This window comes from Bombina bombina, chromosome 5 (assembly GCF_027579735.1).
Source record: "Bombina bombina isolate aBomBom1 chromosome 5, aBomBom1.pri, whole genome shotgun sequence".
NCBI lineage: Eukaryota > Metazoa > Chordata > Amphibia > Anura > Bombinatoridae > Bombina > Bombina bombina.
In genome coordinates, this window is record NC_069503.1 from 122595023 (window position 1) to 122613278 (window position 18256).

Consider the following 18256-nt stretch of genomic DNA (forward strand, 5'->3'; position numbering starts at 1 on the left):
GCAGAACAGTGGGGTGTGAAATATTTACAGTAACTACACAGTATAACACTTTATTAAATATACGTAATACATAAATATGTTGTTACATGTTTTCATCTACGTGACTGCAAAGGGCTCCGGTGCACTTATATATAGATGTCTAAATATGTGTACATATGTATTTACACAAAATACATATACACACATATAAATACATATAAATACATAAATAAACCTGTACACATGTATAGACGTTTATATATACATACATATATATCTTTAGATATGTATGTATGTTAAAGCCATTTGCCTGCATTATTTTTCTAACACCTGAGACCTCATATCTTTGAGCCCTTATACATTTTTCATGCAGTATTTTTATTGAATCATTTGTATTAGATTAGATAGCGTTATTATTACTGTAACTGTACTTTTGTATTGTGTTTGTGATGCGTTTTGTAAAACTTTTTGGTTTTGCAAAACAGTTCGCCACAGCTTTGAGGATGCGCTAGCCCAACATGCGTCAACTTGAATTGCACTCAACTTGTAATACCAGCGAAATTTAACCTGCGCGCAAACGCGATATTGCTCACCCGCAAACATTTGCGCTCCCCTGCATAATCTAGCCCTATATTAGAAATATACACTAATCCTATTTTTTTCACACAACTCTTTCTATAACACTACTCACAATATTCTATATCACATAGATTTATGTGCATTTAAATCTTATATAACAACACTATAGTATATGTTTATCTTGGCACTATTTCTTTAGATTTTTATTATTTATTTGCAGGTGTTAGAGAAAATGTAGAGGTTAAGTCAGAACCAGAAGAGAAGGATACTACGCATCATGTGACTGTTAGGTCTTCAGATGTGGGTGAGAACCTTAGAAAATGATTGTGCTCTGATTCTTAGGAATATTCACTTGTTGTTCCTTACGCCCTCTTTTCCTCTTCTTTCAAGTTAATTTAAGGTTTAGTTTATTATATTGCTTTGCTTTGTTTTCTTGTGTTACATCCTCTGTAAACCAAAAATGAATTTGCTCGTTTCATACTTATATTGGAAAAGTTGTAATAAAGTAAAACAGAATTTCTTTACAATGTGTATTTATTATAACAATATTAGCAGAGCATATAACGAGGTGAGTCTCATTTCTTACTATATATGATGTGTTTTTATTACTTGTTTACAGGTTTTCTAACAAATGTAGAGGTGAAGTCAGAACCAGAAGAACCAATTGCTAATGATCTTGTGACCACAGTGAATCCTGTGACTATTAATTCCACACACCATGGTATGAATCTTAGAAACATATTCTAATATTTTCTCACCTGGACTTTCTATTTCAATTATGCTCATTAAATCTCATTTGAGAACATTACCTCTGAGGTGTTGGCTATAATATGAAATTACAAGGTTTCCCTACTGAAAGATATAAACCACAAGCTGATATCAGTTACTCACCTCCAGACCTCTATTCACTGCTGATTTCCTGTGATCTCAGCTGTTATTTTCCTCTAGACCTCTATTCACTGCTCTCTCCTGACTCCCTGTGATCTCAGCTGATGTCAGTTACATACCCCCAGAACTCTATTCACTTCCTGACTCCCTGTGTTCTCAGATGATTTCAGTTGCTCACCCCCAGACCTCTATTCACTGTTCTCTCCTGACTTCCTGTGATCTCAGCTGATGTCAGTTACCCCCAAACCTCTATTCACTGCTTTCTCCTGACTCCCTGTGATCTCAGCTGATGTCAGTTACTCACCCCCAGACCTCTATTCACGACTCTCTCCTGGATCCCTGTGATCTCAGCTAATGCCATTACTCACCCCCAGACCTCTATTCACTGCTCTCTTCTGACTCCATGTGATCTCAGCTGATGTCAGTTACTCATCCCAGACCTTTATTCACTGCTCTCTCCTGACTCCCTGTGATCTCAGCTGATGTCAGTTACTTACCCCCAGACCTCTATTCACTGCTGACTCCCTGTGTTCTCAGCTGATGTCAGTCACTCACCCCCAAACCTCTATTCACTGCTCTCTCCTGACTCCCTGTGATCTCAGCTGATTTCAGTTACTCACCCCCAGACCTCTATTCACTGCTCTCTCCTGACTCCCTCTGATCTCAGATGATGTCAGTTACTCACCCCCAGACCTCTATTCACTGCTCTCTCCTGACTCCCTGTGATCTCAGCTGATTTCAGTTACTCACCCCCAGACCTCTATTCACTGCTCTCTCCTGACTCCCTCTGATCTCAGATGATGTCAGTTACCCCCAAACCTCTATTCACTGCTTTCTCCTGACTCCCTGTGATCTCAGATGATGTCAGTTACTCACCCCCAGACCTCTATTCACTGCTCTCTCCTGACTCCCTGTGATCTCAGCTGATTTCAGTTACTCACCCCCAGACCTCTATTCACTGCTCTCTCCTGACTCCCTGTGATCTCAGCTGATTTCAGTTACTCACCCCCAGACCTCTATTCACTGCTCTCTCCTGACTCCCTCTGATCTCAGATGATGTCAGTTACTCACCCCCAGACCTCTATTCACTGCTCTCTCCTGACTCCCTGTGTTCTCAGATGATTTCAGTTGCTCACCCCCAGACCTCTATTCACTGTTCTCTCCTGACTTCCTGTGATCTCAGCTGATGTCAGTTACCCCCAAACCTCTATTCACTGCTTTCTCCTGACTCCCTGTGATCTCAGCTGATGTCAGTTACTCACCCCCAGACCTCTATTCACTGCTCTCTCCTGGATCCCTGTGATCTCAGCTAATGCCATTACTCACCCCCAGACCTCTATTCACTGCTCTCTTCTGACTCCATGTGATCTCAGCTGATGTCAGTTACTCATCCCAGACCTTTATTCACTGCTCTCTCCTGACTCCCTGTGATCTCAGCTGATGTCAGTTACTTACCCCCAGACCTCTATTCACTGCTGACTCCCTGTGTTCTCAGCTGATGTCAGTCACTCACCCCCAAACCTCTATTCACTGCTCTCTCCTGACTCCCTGTGATCTCAGCTGATTTCAGTTACTCACCCCCAGACCTCTATTCACTGCTCTCTCCTGACTCCCTCTGATCTCAGATGATGTCAGTTACTCACCCCCAGACCTCTATTCACTGCTCTCTCCTGACTCCCTGTGATCTCAGCTGATGTCAGTTACTTACCCCCAGACCTCTATTCACTACTGACTCCCTGTGTTCTCAGCTGATGTCAGTCACTCACCCCCAAACCTCTATTCACTGCTCTCTCCTGACTCCCTGTGATCTCAGCTGATGTCAGTTACTCACCCCCAGACCTCTATTCACTGCTCTCTACTGACTCCCTGTGATCTCAGCTAATGTCAGTTACTCACTCCAGACCTCTATTCACTGCTCTCTCCTGACTCCATGTGATCTCAGATTATATCAATTACTGACCCCCAAACCTCTATTCACTGCTCTCTGCTGACTCCCTGTTATATCAGCTGATATCAGTTACCCCCAGACCTCTATTCACTGCTCTCTCCTGACACTCTGTGATCTCAGCTGATATCAGTTACTCACCCCAGACCTCTATTCACTGCTCTCTCTCCTGACTCCATCTGATCTCAGCTGATGTCAGTTACTCACCCTCAGACCTCTATTCACTGTTTTCTCCCGACTCCCTGTGATCTCAGCTAATGTCAGTTACTCACCTCCAGACCTCTATTCACGTCTGTCTCCTGATTCCCTGTGAGTGTGATCTCAGCTGATGTCAGTTACTCACCCTCAGACCTCTATTCACTGCTTTCTCCCATCTCCCTGTGATCTCAGCTAATGTCAGTTACTCACCCCCAGACCTCTATTCACTTCTGTCTCCTGACTCCCTGTGATCTCAGCTGATGTCAGTTACTCACCCCAGACCTCTATTCACTGCTCTCTCCTGACTCCCTGTGATCTCAGCTGATGCCACTCACTCCCAAACCTCTATTCACTGCTCTCTCCTGACTCCTGTGATCTCAGCTGATGTCAGTTACTCACCCCCAGACCTCTATTCACTGCTATCTCCTGACTCCCTCTGATATCAGATGATGTCAGTTACTCACCCCCAGACCTCTATTCACTGCTCTCTCCTGACTCCATGTGATCTCAGATGATGTCAGTTACTCATCCCCAGACCTCTATTTACTGCTCTCTCCTGACTCCCTGTGATCTCAGCTGATGTAATTTACTCACCCCAGACCTCTATTCACTGCTCTCTGCTGACTCCCTGTTATATCAGCTGATATCAGTTACCCCCAGACCTCTATTCACTGCTCTCTCCTGACTCCCTGTGATCTCATCTGATATAATTTACTCACCCCAGACCTCTATTCACTGCTCTCTCTCCTGACTCCCTGTGATCTCAGCTGATGTCAGTTACTCACCCCCAGACCTCTATTCACTGCTATCTCCTGACTGCCTCTGATATCAGATGATGTCAGTTACTCACCGCCAGACCTCTATTCACTGCTCTCTTCTGACTTTCTGTGATCTCAGCTGATGTCAGTTACTCACCGCCAGACCTCTATTCACTGCTCTCTCTCCTGACTCCCTGTGATCTCAGCTGATGTCAGTTACTCACCCCCAGACCTCTATTCACTGCTATCTCCTGACTGCCTCTGATATCAGATGATGTCAGTTACTCACCTCAAGACCTCTATTCTCTGCTCTCTCCTGACTCCCTGTGATCTCAGCTGATGTCAGTTACCCCCAGACCTCTATTCACTGCTCTCTTCTGACTCCCTGTGATCTCAGCTGATGTCAGTTACTTACCCACAGACCTCTATTCACTGCTTACTCCCTGTGATCATCAGCTGATGTCAGCTACTCACCCCCAGACCTCTATTCACTGCTATCTCCTGACTCCCTCTGATATCAGATGATGTCAGTTACTCACCCCCAGACCTCTATTCACTGCTCTCTCCTGACTCCATGTGATCTCAGCTGATGTCAGTTACTCACCCCCAGACCTCTATTCACTGCTCTTTTCTGACTACCTGTGATCTCAGCTGATGTCAGTTACTCACCATCATTCCTCTATTCCGCTGCTCTCTCGTGACTTCTTATGATCTCTCGAAAATTGCGTAATGCCGCTTCCTGTGGCCATATTTGTTATTTCTTTAGTAAACGAATGCTGAATAACAAGGTTTTGCCCATGCCTAGCTTACAGGATTTCCTTACTGATGTGTCCCACTAAATAGTATCTGCATTTTTATAGTCACCATATTAATGTCAACAATATTGTTGCTGCTAAGATAGAGAGCTCATCTACAAAAAGATCTCGCCATCCATAATACTGAGCTAATATTATATCACAGTGTTAGCTGTGCAGTTATTGTTAATGTGAACTACTGACATCTCCAGATATAGCCCAGCTGCTGCTAGTTTTCATACAAATAAAAGGGTGAAAAAGCTAAGGATAATGATATATAATAATAACAAAACGATATAAAAACCCATAATATGTATCAAACCCTTACTAGTGTTAAAGGGATGCTAAAGTCAAAATTAAACTTTTATGATTCAGAAAAAGCAGTCATTTTAAGAGATATTCCAATTTACTTGCATGATCAAATTGTACACAGTCTTTTTATATACAAACACTTTCTGAGGTACCAGTTCGTACTGAGCATGTGTAAAAGTTCAGTGTATGCATACATGAGTGATTGGCTGATACAGGGGGCCGGCAAATTTTAGTAAATTTTGAAATTGGCCAGGAATAATCTACTGCACATTTAGAAAGTAAGTGCTATTTTGCATTGTCTTTTGTTATGTATTTGTTGATTATGCAGTTCTAATTTTATTTAATGGTCATTTATCCCAAGAGTAAGGTAACCTAACTGGTCTACTACTCTTACAGCATAGCCTTTTGTCTTGGTTACCAACACAATATACAACTACCTGCGTATGCAGGATATGGAGGCATAATTCTGCATTCTTTCTGCCTGAGTTTTCTTCACACTTACTCATATCACGTTGTCTTCGCCATATTTAGAAGAAAATGGTTAGATGAAAATAGAGAAGAAACATTTCTTTAGAGTTGTGTGTAGTCATCTTCATCTGACCTTAGTGAGAGACAATTTTAAAGATTGGTTAAGAATGTATTCTAGCATTAAGGATGTACCTCTGTTTCCAATATATATTTTTTTACAATGGGGAGGTTTTAGATAGCAGTACATCCAAGACTAACTTGAAAAACCAGCTTTAGAGCGCTTGTAAAAAGACTTGGGGTTCTACACTAATTCTGGGCTAAACCTCCTTATAGTGCTTCAGTAATACAATTTACTTAGAGATCTATACATTCATAATGTAAAATCAGATACAGCAAAACAACCAACTTAAATAAATGTTTAAGAAAAAAGTGGAGAGGATCAGCGCTAATAGTAGCAAGAGGAATCTAACAACAATACAGTGGATGTATTTATAATAGGACTTGCAAGTTATTTCTTAAGAAAGTGTTTCTAGATACACTAAAATGGATCTCTCAAATGCTGGCAGACTAATAGTTTGTAATTAAAACTATGAGCAACAATACAGTGAATGTATTAATAATGAGTCTTGCAAATGATTTTAGAAAGGTAATTCTTGGTGCACGCAATAAATCTCTTAAATTCTCGCAAACGAATGTTTGTTACTAAAACTTAATATTGTGCTAATTAATAATATCTAATTCCTCAATGGAATGATAAAATAATCTCTCAAAAGTGAAAACAAATAATCTGTTTATTACTAAAACATATGTTGTAAAATTAGCTCAATCCTATTTACACAATAAATCTTTATAAAGTGACCGGTCACTCCTATATATCATGAAAAAATTGTATCACATAAAATATCTTATAAAATAAGCATAAGCGTATATAAAAGGCAAAAAAGCCAAACAACTAAAAAAACTTTACAGGCTGCGTATAAATGAAGGTGTTTAAAATAACACACACGCTTCCCAAGCTGTCTAAGTTGGACTCAAAGTAAGCCTCGGCGGGCACAGTTCAGTCTTATCATTAAAGAAAGTGACACTCAGTGCTCTTACGAATTTATACTTCCTCCAATACAGATCCGGTTGCTCGTTATCCTCGGTCTCCTACTCGTTGCAGGTGGAGGGTATTGGCAAAATTTGTTATGTCCCCAATCTTTAGTACCTTAAATGTTGCTGCTTCTTCGGACGCTCCTGCGTCTGTGGTACTGTGTGGTAAGAGGTGTTTTTCCTTCTCGTCTGTCCGTCACCTCTTACCACACAGTACCACAGACGCAGGAGCGTCCGAAGATATATATAGGAGTGACCGGTCACTTTATAAAGATTTATTGTGTAAATAGGATTGAGCTAATTTTACAACATATGTTTTAGTAATAAACAGATTATTTGTTTTCACTTATGAGAGATTATTTTATCATTCCATTGAGGAATTAGATATTATTAATTAGCACAATATTAAGTTTTAGTAACTAACATTCGTTTGCGAGTATTTAAGAGATTTATTGAGTGCACCAAGAATTACCTTTCTAAAATCATTTGCAAGACTCATTATTAATACATTCACTGTATTGTTGCTAATAGTTTTAATTACAAACTATTTGTCTGCCAGCATTTGAGAGATCCATTTTAGTGTATCCAGAAGCACTTTCTTAAGAAATAACTTGCAAGTCCTATTATAAATACATCCACTGTATTGTTGTTGGATTCCTCTTGCTACTATTAGCGCTGATCCTCTCCACTTTTTTCTTAGATTATTAGCTTTTGACAATTTTTTGGGAAGAGTTGTCAGTCTGGATCAGCCTGAGGTCTCTACAGGGTAAGCGCAGTTTAATACTCTCCTTTTGTATAAATAAATGTTTACTAAACAAATTTAATGTGTTACCTGTTTTTACTAGATTTTTATTTTTACCTTTTTGTTTCCTTGTAGAGAACATCTCGAATGTTAATCACCCACAGCAGAGAATAGTAAACATTATATTGATACCACAGGGCTTTACAGTGATGAGAGCTAATGACCGTGGTCAAATAGTAGATGTATTCCAGAAGCCATTGTGCACACCGACTAATAAAGTCGTGAAACAAAAAAAAGCTACTGAAAAATGCAAGAAATCGTTGCCTTGTACAGAATGTAGTAAAATCTTTGCAACCAAGAAAGGTCTAAAAAGACACCAACGGCTCCATACAGGAGAGAAGCTATATAAATGTTCCATGTGCGAGAAATGTTTCACACAAAAGTGTAGCCTCACCTATCATGAAAGAACCCATACAGGAGAGAAGCCCTTTACTTGCATGGATTGTGGAAAACGCTTTGTATGTAATTCAGATCTTCTAAAGCATGAAAGGAATCATAGAGAGGTTAATATATTTACATGTAAAGAGTGTGGGAAATGTTTCAAGCACAAAAGTAGCCTCAAATTTCATGAAATTATCCACAAAGGAGAGAAACCATTCCCTTGTATGGATTGTGAAAAAAGTTTTGTATGTAAAGCTGATTTCTTAAAACACCAAATGAGTCATACAGGTGAGAAACCATTTACATGTACAGTGTGTGGGAAACATTTCAGACACAAGAGTAGCCTCACATCTCATGAAATCAAGCACAGAGGGGACAAACCCTTCTCTTGTAAGTATTGTGGAAGAGGTTTTGCTCACGAGTCAGAACTCTCAAAACATGGAAGGATGCACACAGGAGAGAAACCATACACGTGTATAGATTGTAACAAAAGTTTTGCATGGAAGTCTTGTCTCATACAACATCAAAAGATTCATACAGGGGAGAAACCATTTTCATGTACAGTGTGTGGGAAAAGTTTCACACAAAAGGGTAATTTAAGAACTCATGAAATGACCCACACAGTGAAGAAACGAAAAAACGCAAAATCTTTTATTTGTACAGAATGTGGAGAAAGCTTTGGACATATGTCACTTCTCTTAAGTCACCAAAACATTTGTACAATAGAGAAGCCTGTAACATGTACAGAATGAGATGGGTGTTTCTCAATAAATAATACACAAAATTGAAAAATATTAATTTGTACTAAATGTAGAAAAACCATTGACCTTAATGTATATCTTTGAAAACATATAAATATTCAACCATGAGTGATGTCTTTTTTACTATCATAAAGCAGAACATTTTTTTGTCTTCAAAAAGCAAAAACAAATATTCACACAGTGGTAAAAGTTTGTAAAGTGTACATATTCTACCCAGCATGTAACCTACTGTAAGTATTGGATTTAGATCATGTTTTAAATAAAATGGATATAGGTCTCTCCTCTCTGATTTAAGTACTGATGTTATGGGAGGGATAGCCTAAGCAGATTGTTCCATAATAAGGTGGGGCATGAGTTCCTTTTCATTATGTGCCATATTTCTGATCGGTAATATGTGTGGTTGATGTCAAATGTTATGAGGATCATCCAAGCAGCAGGTGGTCACCTTTAATTGCTTTTTCTGAAAAAGACACTTCTAAAGACACATTTAAAAAGGGTCTGTTTGATGATTATAGCATTAAAGAAACAGTGATCATCTGCAGCACCAGAGAGGTTTAGGATGAAGTTGCCCCATCTCCACCAGTTACTTAGATATTTCAAAGGATGGGTTACAAACCTTCTTGGGGCACAATTGATTACTGTGTAAAGTCTAATAATTGTAATACTATTTAACATGGATATTTTATGAAAACTTAGAGTATCTCCTCATTTTTTATTTTTTTTTCAAATATCTTTTTATTGGGTGTTTCAATTATACAATCACGATAACAGTTAATCACAATGTATCCTATTGAAGAGAGAAACTTAAATTGATATAATCATCATACAATATCTTATTTGCATTTTATTCTCTCTTTCTCCCTTCCTGCATTCCCCTCTCCCCTTTATCCACATTGAACGTGGAAATAACAATGTTCCCTACTTGGGCCATGTTGCCCCTGAAATAAAAAAATAAAAAAAACACATAAACACCGCGTCCCTCCGGTCCCCACCCTCCATCAAAGTTTCTTATAGCCAATGTTGAGGTAGCGCTTCCGCCACTATCAGCATCATAAAGAAAAGCATGCTTCTCAGGGGAGCAATGAACCGGATCTGCATTTCAGGAGGCCGAGACAAAATTACCTTCTTCCAATCTGAACTGTTTTTCCGTCGCGGTTGTTAGACCTTGTCTTTCTATTATCATTTTTAATTTCATATTATTTAGAAACTCAGCTAGCCTTGGGGGATCAGGGGATCTCCACTTCTGAAATATTAAATTACGCGCGGCCAAAATGGCCATGTTTATAAGATGTCTATCGCCTAATTGTCTGAGGTCCTCTTTAAAAAAAAAGACATTAAATGAAGAGATTATGGCTTCCTCCTGTAAAAACCAGTATTGAATTATTCCCCTGTCCAGCTGCATTATCTGTGAAAAGTACACTATCACTTTTTGTCTCCAGGCTCTGAATACCTCATTATTAAGCCCTGGTGTAAAATCTGGAGTACCTACAATAGGCAAATATTTTGATAGTTGAAAATCTTGGCCTCTAAGGGCACAGTATTTTTGCCATGCTCGGACAATATTAGAAAACGTGAATAAGTTACTTATGTTACTTGGTAGTCTGCGGTATGGCTGGTGCAGAATTGCCTTAAGATCAAATGGGGCTATTAATGCAGACTCTATTTCATAGTATGTGACATGATTCGCCTCCTGAATCCAATCTATTCCGAACTTAGTAAGTGCGACGATATTATAGTTAACAATATTAGGTAATGAGAAACCTCCATATTTTTTATTTTGTGTATGTTTCTCCATGGCGAGTCTGGGTCTCATCTTGCCTATATCTTGCTTGGAAATAAACAATGGTAGATTCTGCATCAAAAACAATAATTGTGGGAAAACAATTGTTTTAATCAGCATTGTTTTTGCCGATAAAGATAAATAATGTATATTCCATCTTCCTAATTTCTCCTCAAAATTATAAAAAAATCATTATAATTAAGATAGTATAGATCCTTGGGATTTTTGCTTATTTTAATACCTAGGTAATTAATACACTTTACTTCTCTAAACGTGTGCCTCGTGAAGCTTCTACTTGTTTTATTAATCCATAGTAGCTCCGATTTCTTGGAATTAATTTTATATCCTGAAAATTGACTAAAATTATTAATAATCTCTACACTCTTAGGTATACTTATATTTGTTTCTTGCAAAAATAAAATAATATCATCTGCATAGAGTGAAATGATTACCCGCTGGCCCCCCAGCAGAATTCCTTGGATTTCCTGTCTTAATAGTACTGCTAGCGTTTCAAGAGCGATGTCGAATAACAAAGGGCATAACGGGCAACCTTGTCGTGTCCCTCTGTGAAGTGTGATATATTGTGATAATTCCCCGTTCACTAAAAGCTGGGATCTTGGACTACTGTATATCTTCTTTATCATATTTACCAGATTACCCCCAAAACCAAATTTATTCAGAGCTGTTAATAAGTGGTCCCATACAATAGAGTCGAATGCTTTTTCTGCATCAATTGTTAGTAAGGCTAAATCTACTAAGCTATCTTTATTGGAATATTGACTCTTATTATAATAGTGATCTAGCATAACTAAGATGTTTCGCATGTTCCACACCGGGTTCCTACCAGGAATAAAACCCGTTTGGTCCATGTGTATCAGATCCCCAACTACTCTTTTCAATCTATCCGCTAGAATTGACGTAAACATTTTATAATCCTGATTCAGGAGTGAAATTGGGCGATATGACCCCAGATCTTCTGGACTTTTACCTTTCTTATGAATTAGAGATATTATTGAATCTGTAAAATATGGTGAATACAGTTTACCTTGAGTATAATAACTATTATATAATCTAGCTAGTGTGCCAGCTACCTCATCTTTTATTATTTTATAGAATTCTGCCGGGAGGCCATCTGGCCCTGGAGCCTTGTTCGCTTTAGTTTTATCTATCATATTCTTAATTTCCTCTTCTGAAATTTCTCGATTAATTAGTTGGAGTGCTCCTTTAGAAATTCTCGGTACTTTAATTTTCTGCCAAAATTTCAATTTCTCATTTTCATTAATTTCCTCGCTGGAATATAATTTTTGGTAAAACCTAAAGAAAGCCTCCCGTATTTCTGATGATTGTGTGTATATTTTAGTGCCTTCTTTGATTATAGGTATCATATTATTATTCTTCCTAAACTTGATTATTTTCGCCAAATATTTGGCGGAGATCCCCTGATACCCCTGACAGTAAGCTCTTATCTTCATTTACCTTAGGATTACTTAAATATTTACTATAGCAGTTTTTAAGCTGGTTAGCTAGCTGAAGTTCTCTAGCCTTATACTTACAGTTTCTTTTTATCATATACACTTTGATCTCCCCTCTGAGAACTGCCTTCCCGGCTTCCCAGAATATTTCTGTTTTCTGTGCATATGCCTTGTTTAACTTATAATATTCTTTCCATCTTTCAGATAGCCAGTTGTGGAATCTCTCATCATATACCATATATTTAGGAAAACTAAATGAGTTTACATTGCTTAAATTTTTATTTACCCTACCATCTATCTTCAAAGTAATTATTGCATGATCTGATATTACTATTTCTGAAATTTGTGTTGCCAAATCGCGCGCAAGTATTTTTTCATCGATCAAAAACATATCTATGCGCAAATTTTCTTTATAGCCTTTGGATTTGCATGAAAAGCTACGCTCATCTGGGTGTTGTAAACGCCATATATCTTTACGTTTTAGCTTCCTTGCGAATTCCCTTAAAAACGTTGCCTCTCTCAGGTAGCGTCTATTAGCTTTAAAGCGGAACCTATCTAATTGAGGTTGCATAGTTGCATTCAGACCCCCGCCAGGATTAAATTTTGCCCTAAATAGGGTGTTAGCTTATTCATAATTTTTGCCCAAAATTCACTATCATATCCATTTGGGCCATAGATATTGCATAAGGTCCAAATTTTGTGCTCAATTTCTACTTGAACAATTACAAATCTCCCTAGCGGGTCTAGCTCTTGCTTATTAATTTTATATACCGTATATATATCGCATTTCCTACTATTACATGGAGTCGCAAGTATTTCCGAGATCCAGTTAACTTTTAACTTGGCTATCTCAGTATCCTTTAACTGCAGCTCCTGTAAAAAAAAATAATATCTGGGCCATGACGTTTGAGTAATTTAAAAATATTTTTTCTTTTAATGGGGGAGGTTATTCCTCCAACATTCCATGATACAAATTTCAACATTTAATACATAAAATCAGTTTATTAAAACATATTCCTCTATCAATCTTCACTTGGAGATGGTGAGCTCCCGGTGGCTGCGGGGAAACAAAACAAAACAGAACGAGAGAAGAAAAAAAAAAATAAAGAGAGAAAAAAAAGGGGGGGAGGGAAGAGCAGAGACCACAAAAATGAAAATATATTGTTAAATCCTGCATGTGTTCGGATACTCTGCTACAGCATAATTTATCGCACCGAAACCTCCCTCTCTACCGTATACCTTGTGGAACATCTATACCTTTTTCTGTACAATATCTGCCGGCTTCTTCAGCAGAATTCAGAAAGATATTGCCATCTTCTGTATTTATAATTATAATTTTAGCCGGGTATCTCATTTTTGCCTTGATTCCCGCTTTTATCAAATTTGTGCAGAAAGGTTGCCATCATCTTTCTTTTGGAGGATGTCTCCACAGAAAAGTCTTGAAATATGAATACCTGTTTTGTGCCTATCTTAAGTGTTGTGTTTTTCTTATACTGTCTCATTATGGTCAATTTATCTTGAAAATATAAATACTTTATCAACACCATCTTAGGTTGTACAGTGCCATCAGGATATCTTTTAATACTTCCTATTCTGTGTGCTCTTTCCACTTTAATTTTTTCTAGAGTTGTCTGAATCCCCAATAATAGTGGTAAAGTGGTAGATCCAAATAGCACTAAATCCTCATACTCATTACTCTCTGGCAATCCTACTATACGGATATTATTCCTGCGGGATCTATCCTCTAAATCGTCAATTTTCAGTTGCATTGTTTTAATTTTATCTTCATAATTCAGCCAGTTTACTTTGTGTGTGTTAAATCTATCTTCTAGATCAGAAGCTCTCTCCTCCACCTGATATTCTATTAGAACATGACCTAATATCTGCTGAGAGGGTAGCTATCTCTTTTTTAATTGATTCAAATTGTGGTAATATTAAATCTGCTAGTTGGTTAATCGATAATTGCTTTTCTGTGATATTTATTTGAGACTCCATCATAACTCCTGTCTCTTGCATTATTTTTGCCTTTTTATCTCTCTTTGTTGGCATGACTGGGGACCTTGTCTTGAGATTTGGTATATATTTTTCCATATGTGTGTGTATATGTGAAAGTGCTAACTTATAAAAAAATATTCTGGTTTATCTCAATCGACCAGAATGGTTAAAAAAAATTGGGCGGCACAAGTGTATATAAGAAAGAAAAAAAATACAAAAAGAGACTTATAACAAACTCTGACTTATAACAACCTCATTTTATTTTGATGAACTTTTGAACCTTTATTTAAAATAGGGGATTCCCTATTCAGACAAAGACTCACATGATTGCCCTGAGGATGTAGGTGATCACTGTGAGAATGAGTAGATAATATCATAGTTTTAAGTGCTTTTGAGTAACCCGTATACCCTTTCATTATAATGTGGTCTTTCACGTTGAGGGGTTATATTCTAATGTAAGTACCCGGTTATTGCTGTCTACTAGTTTATTTCTACTGGTCTCTAGTATCTAAAAGGGACATTAATACCCTTATATTAAAATCAGCAATGTCTCTTTTGAAAGGTTATTCTCTTCTCAGAACCATATCAATACAAGTGGTGGGTATATATATTCCTTAAAAACTGGTGTAAAAACATCCTCCAGAAGGCAGAGTGGGATGGTTTTCACATATTCATAGTTGAGATAACTTCTACCTATTAGTACAGTAAGCTCTTTATTACATGAGTCAAGCCACCATCTGACCATTGTTGAGTTCAAATTTATCATTTTTCAAAAGGTCGTAACATTGAAGCACCCTGATAATATTCTGGTTTCACCGGCAGATTTATCGACCATGGCTTATTTTCAGAGGTTACTTCCTATACAGTGCAATCCTGCAGTATAATCATACGCCTTCAATGTGTGGGAATCTGGGATATATCTTGTCTTCCCTTTTGTTAATTTAAGAAATATATGTTGTTGTTCTTTTAATGTTTGGAACATGCAATTCAGATGCACTTTTTAAAAAAAATATTTTTCTTTCCACAAGGCAGGAAGAGTCCACAACTTCATTCCTTACTGTTGGGAAATACAACACCTGGCCACCAGGAGGAGGCAAAGGCACCCCAGCCAAAGGCTTAAATAACCCTCCCACTTCCACTATCCTCCCAGTCATTCTTTGCCTTTTGTCACTAGTGGAGGTGGCAGAGAAGTGTCAGAAGATTCGGATAGTCCTGTAATGGGTATGTTCCCTTCAAGAGAGGATTGGAGTTTTAAGTAATCATTTTAACCTCTCAGAGTATTGATGAACATCAGAGTCTGGAGATGCAGGGAAAGTTTTTCTATGAAACCATCCAGACTGTTAGCTACCAACTCCTGAGCAATCAGTGTTGACGAGTTTCACTGCTTGCTTTTTATCACTCAGGTCCCAGTCAGAGCATCGCTACAAGGCTGTCAAACTTGGGAGACTGTATCTGTTCCACAGCATGGATCCTAGATGATAAGTCCGCTTTATTGTTATAGCAGGGACTCCTGTATAGGGTCACAGTGTGACTCCTCTATACCTCAATAGGATAAAGGGTTAATATCTCCTTTAGGGAGATTATTGGGAACAGTTATGGGTTTTTTTGTGTTTTGCATTAGGTTTGGGCTCATAAGACTGTGTGATTTTGGCTTTGGACAATAAACAATCCAATTATATCCAGCACATAACCACTGGTTAGAGCTCCAAGGAGTTACTACCAAACTCCAGCAAAACAATGCAAAAGAAAAAGGATGGAAGCTCTCCAATATGCCAAATTTATTTCTTTATTTGAATAATTGCAGATCATTGCAATTATTCAAATAAAGAAATAAATTTGGCATATTGGAGAGCTTCCATCCTTTTTCTTTTGCATGATTTTGGCTTTGGATCAGACATGTATCACTTTCGTTTTTGAGTGTTGCGCAGCTCATATTAGCTCAAAATCGTCAAACCGGAAGTACAATGTCACATCACCTCCGGTTCGGCGATACACCTCTAATAAACACTAAACATAGCAAGATACACAGTTAGATCAAAACAATACAATGTGTAACTCCCATATACTCCTAATCATAATGCAATCAAAACTAAGTGGTTATACCAAAAAAACGATCAATATCAATCCGGTACAGCGGAAGTGACAGATTGAGTGTGAAACAGGAAGTGGGGCAAAAGACAGTTGGCTAGATTACGAGTTTTGTGTTAGAGGCTATGCCGTGCTAACGAGCAGTTTTCTCTCACCGCTCACTTACATACAGCGCTGGTATTAAGAGCCGGCTGAAAAAAAGTCTAACATTTGCAAAAAAGCAGCGTAAATCTCAGTAATGCAGCCCCATTGATTCCTATGGGGAAATAAAAGTTATGTTTACACCTAACACCCTAACATGAACCCCGAGTCTAAACACCCCTAATCTTACACTTATTAACCCCTAATCTGCCGCCCCCGACATCGCCGACACCTACATTATATTATTAACCCCTAATCTGTCGCTCCGGACACCGCCGCCACCTACATTATACTTATGAATCCCTAATCTGCTGCCCCCAACATCGCAGCCACCTACACTATATTTATTAACCCCTAATCTGCCTTCCCCAATGTCGCTGCAACCTACCTACATTTATTAACCCCTAATCTGCCGCCCCAACATATTAAAGTTATTAACCCCTAAACCTAAGTCTAACCCTAAACCTAACACCCACTAACTTAAATATAATTTAAATAAATATTCCTATCATTAACTACATTATTCCTATTTAAAACTAAATACTTACCTATAAAATAAACCATAAGCTAGCTACAATATAACTTATAGTTACATTGTAGCTATCTTAGGGTTTATTTTTATTTTACAGGCTGGAACAGCCAATAGAATGATTGGAACAACCAATAGAATGCAAGCTCAATCCTATTGGCTGATTGCATCAGCCAATAGGATTTTCTATCAGCCAATCGGAATCTAAGGGACGCCATCTTGGATGACGTCACTTAAAGGTACCTTCATTCAGCTTTAGTCGTCGGATGAAGAGGATGCTCCGCGTCAGATGTCTTGAAGATGTACACGCTCCGCCCCGGATGGATGAAGATAGAAGATGCCGTCTGGATGAAGACTTCTGCCCGTCTGGAGGACCACTTCGCCCGGCTTGGATGAAGACTTCTCCCGGCTTCGTTGAGGACTTCGGCCCGGCTTGGATGAAGACGTCTCCCGGTAAGTCGATCTTCAGGGGGTTAGTGTTAGGTTTTTTTAAGGGTGTATTGGGTGGGTTTTATTTGTAGGTTAGGGTTTCGGCGGCAAAAGAGCTAACTGCCCTTTTAAGGGCAATGCCCATCCAAATGCCCTTTTCAGGGCAATGGGGAGCTTAGGTTTTTTTAGATAGTATTTTATTTGGGGGGTTGGTTGTGTGGGTGGTGGGTTTTACTGTTGGCGGGATTGTTTGTATTTTTATTTACAGGTAAAAGAGCTGATTCCTTTGGGGCAATGCCCCGCAAAAGGCCCTTTTAAGGGCTATTGGTAGTTTAGTTTAGGCTAGGGTTTTTTTTATTTTGGGGGGGCTTTTTTTATTTTAATAGGGCTATTAGATTAGGTGTAATTAGTTTAAATATCTAATTTGTTTATTATTTTCTGTAATTTAGTGTTTGTTTTTGTACTTTAGCTAAATTAATTTAATTAGGTAATTGTATTTAATTTAGTTAATGTATTTAATTATATTGTAGTGTTAATGTAACTTAGGTTAGGTTTTATTTTACAGGTACTTTTGTATTTATTTTAGCTAGGTAGTTATTAAATAGTGCTACCAGTCAGTAACTTTAATAATAGAATGTGGGCAAAATGATGTGTGTCAGTTGTTAATGTTCACAACTGTTTGTGTATGTGTGTGATCTACTACACTGTGTAGGCTAAAAAAATAAAGAATAAAAAAAAAGTAGACCTCCCACCACCCACATAGCTTAGTTTTACAAACTTTGCCTCCTATGGAGGTGGTGAAGTAAGATGTGCTTGATTTCTTCTATGATAGGCGCTTCTAAACATTTATCTCAGAGTACAGTGT

General features: G+C 38.2%; 1 protein-coding gene across 2 annotated transcripts in view; it reads left to right on the top strand.

Moving 5' to 3' along the window:
• LOC128659245 (zinc finger protein OZF) overlaps positions 1 to 9065 on the top strand; it is a 73983-nt gene extending 64918 nt beyond the window's left edge. For both annotated transcript variants that reach the window (XM_053712921.1, XM_053712922.1), the window contains exons 6-8: positions 779 to 862; positions 1178 to 1279; positions 7891 to 9065. In XM_053712921.1, the coding sequence (XP_053568896.1) occupies positions 779 to 862; positions 1178 to 1279; positions 7891 to 8948 (1244 nt within the window). In that variant the 3' untranslated portion in view covers positions 8949 to 9065. The remainder of the gene's footprint in view (positions 1 to 778; positions 863 to 1177; positions 1280 to 7890) is intronic.
• The last annotated feature ends 9191 nt before the right edge of the window (positions 9066 to 18256 follow it).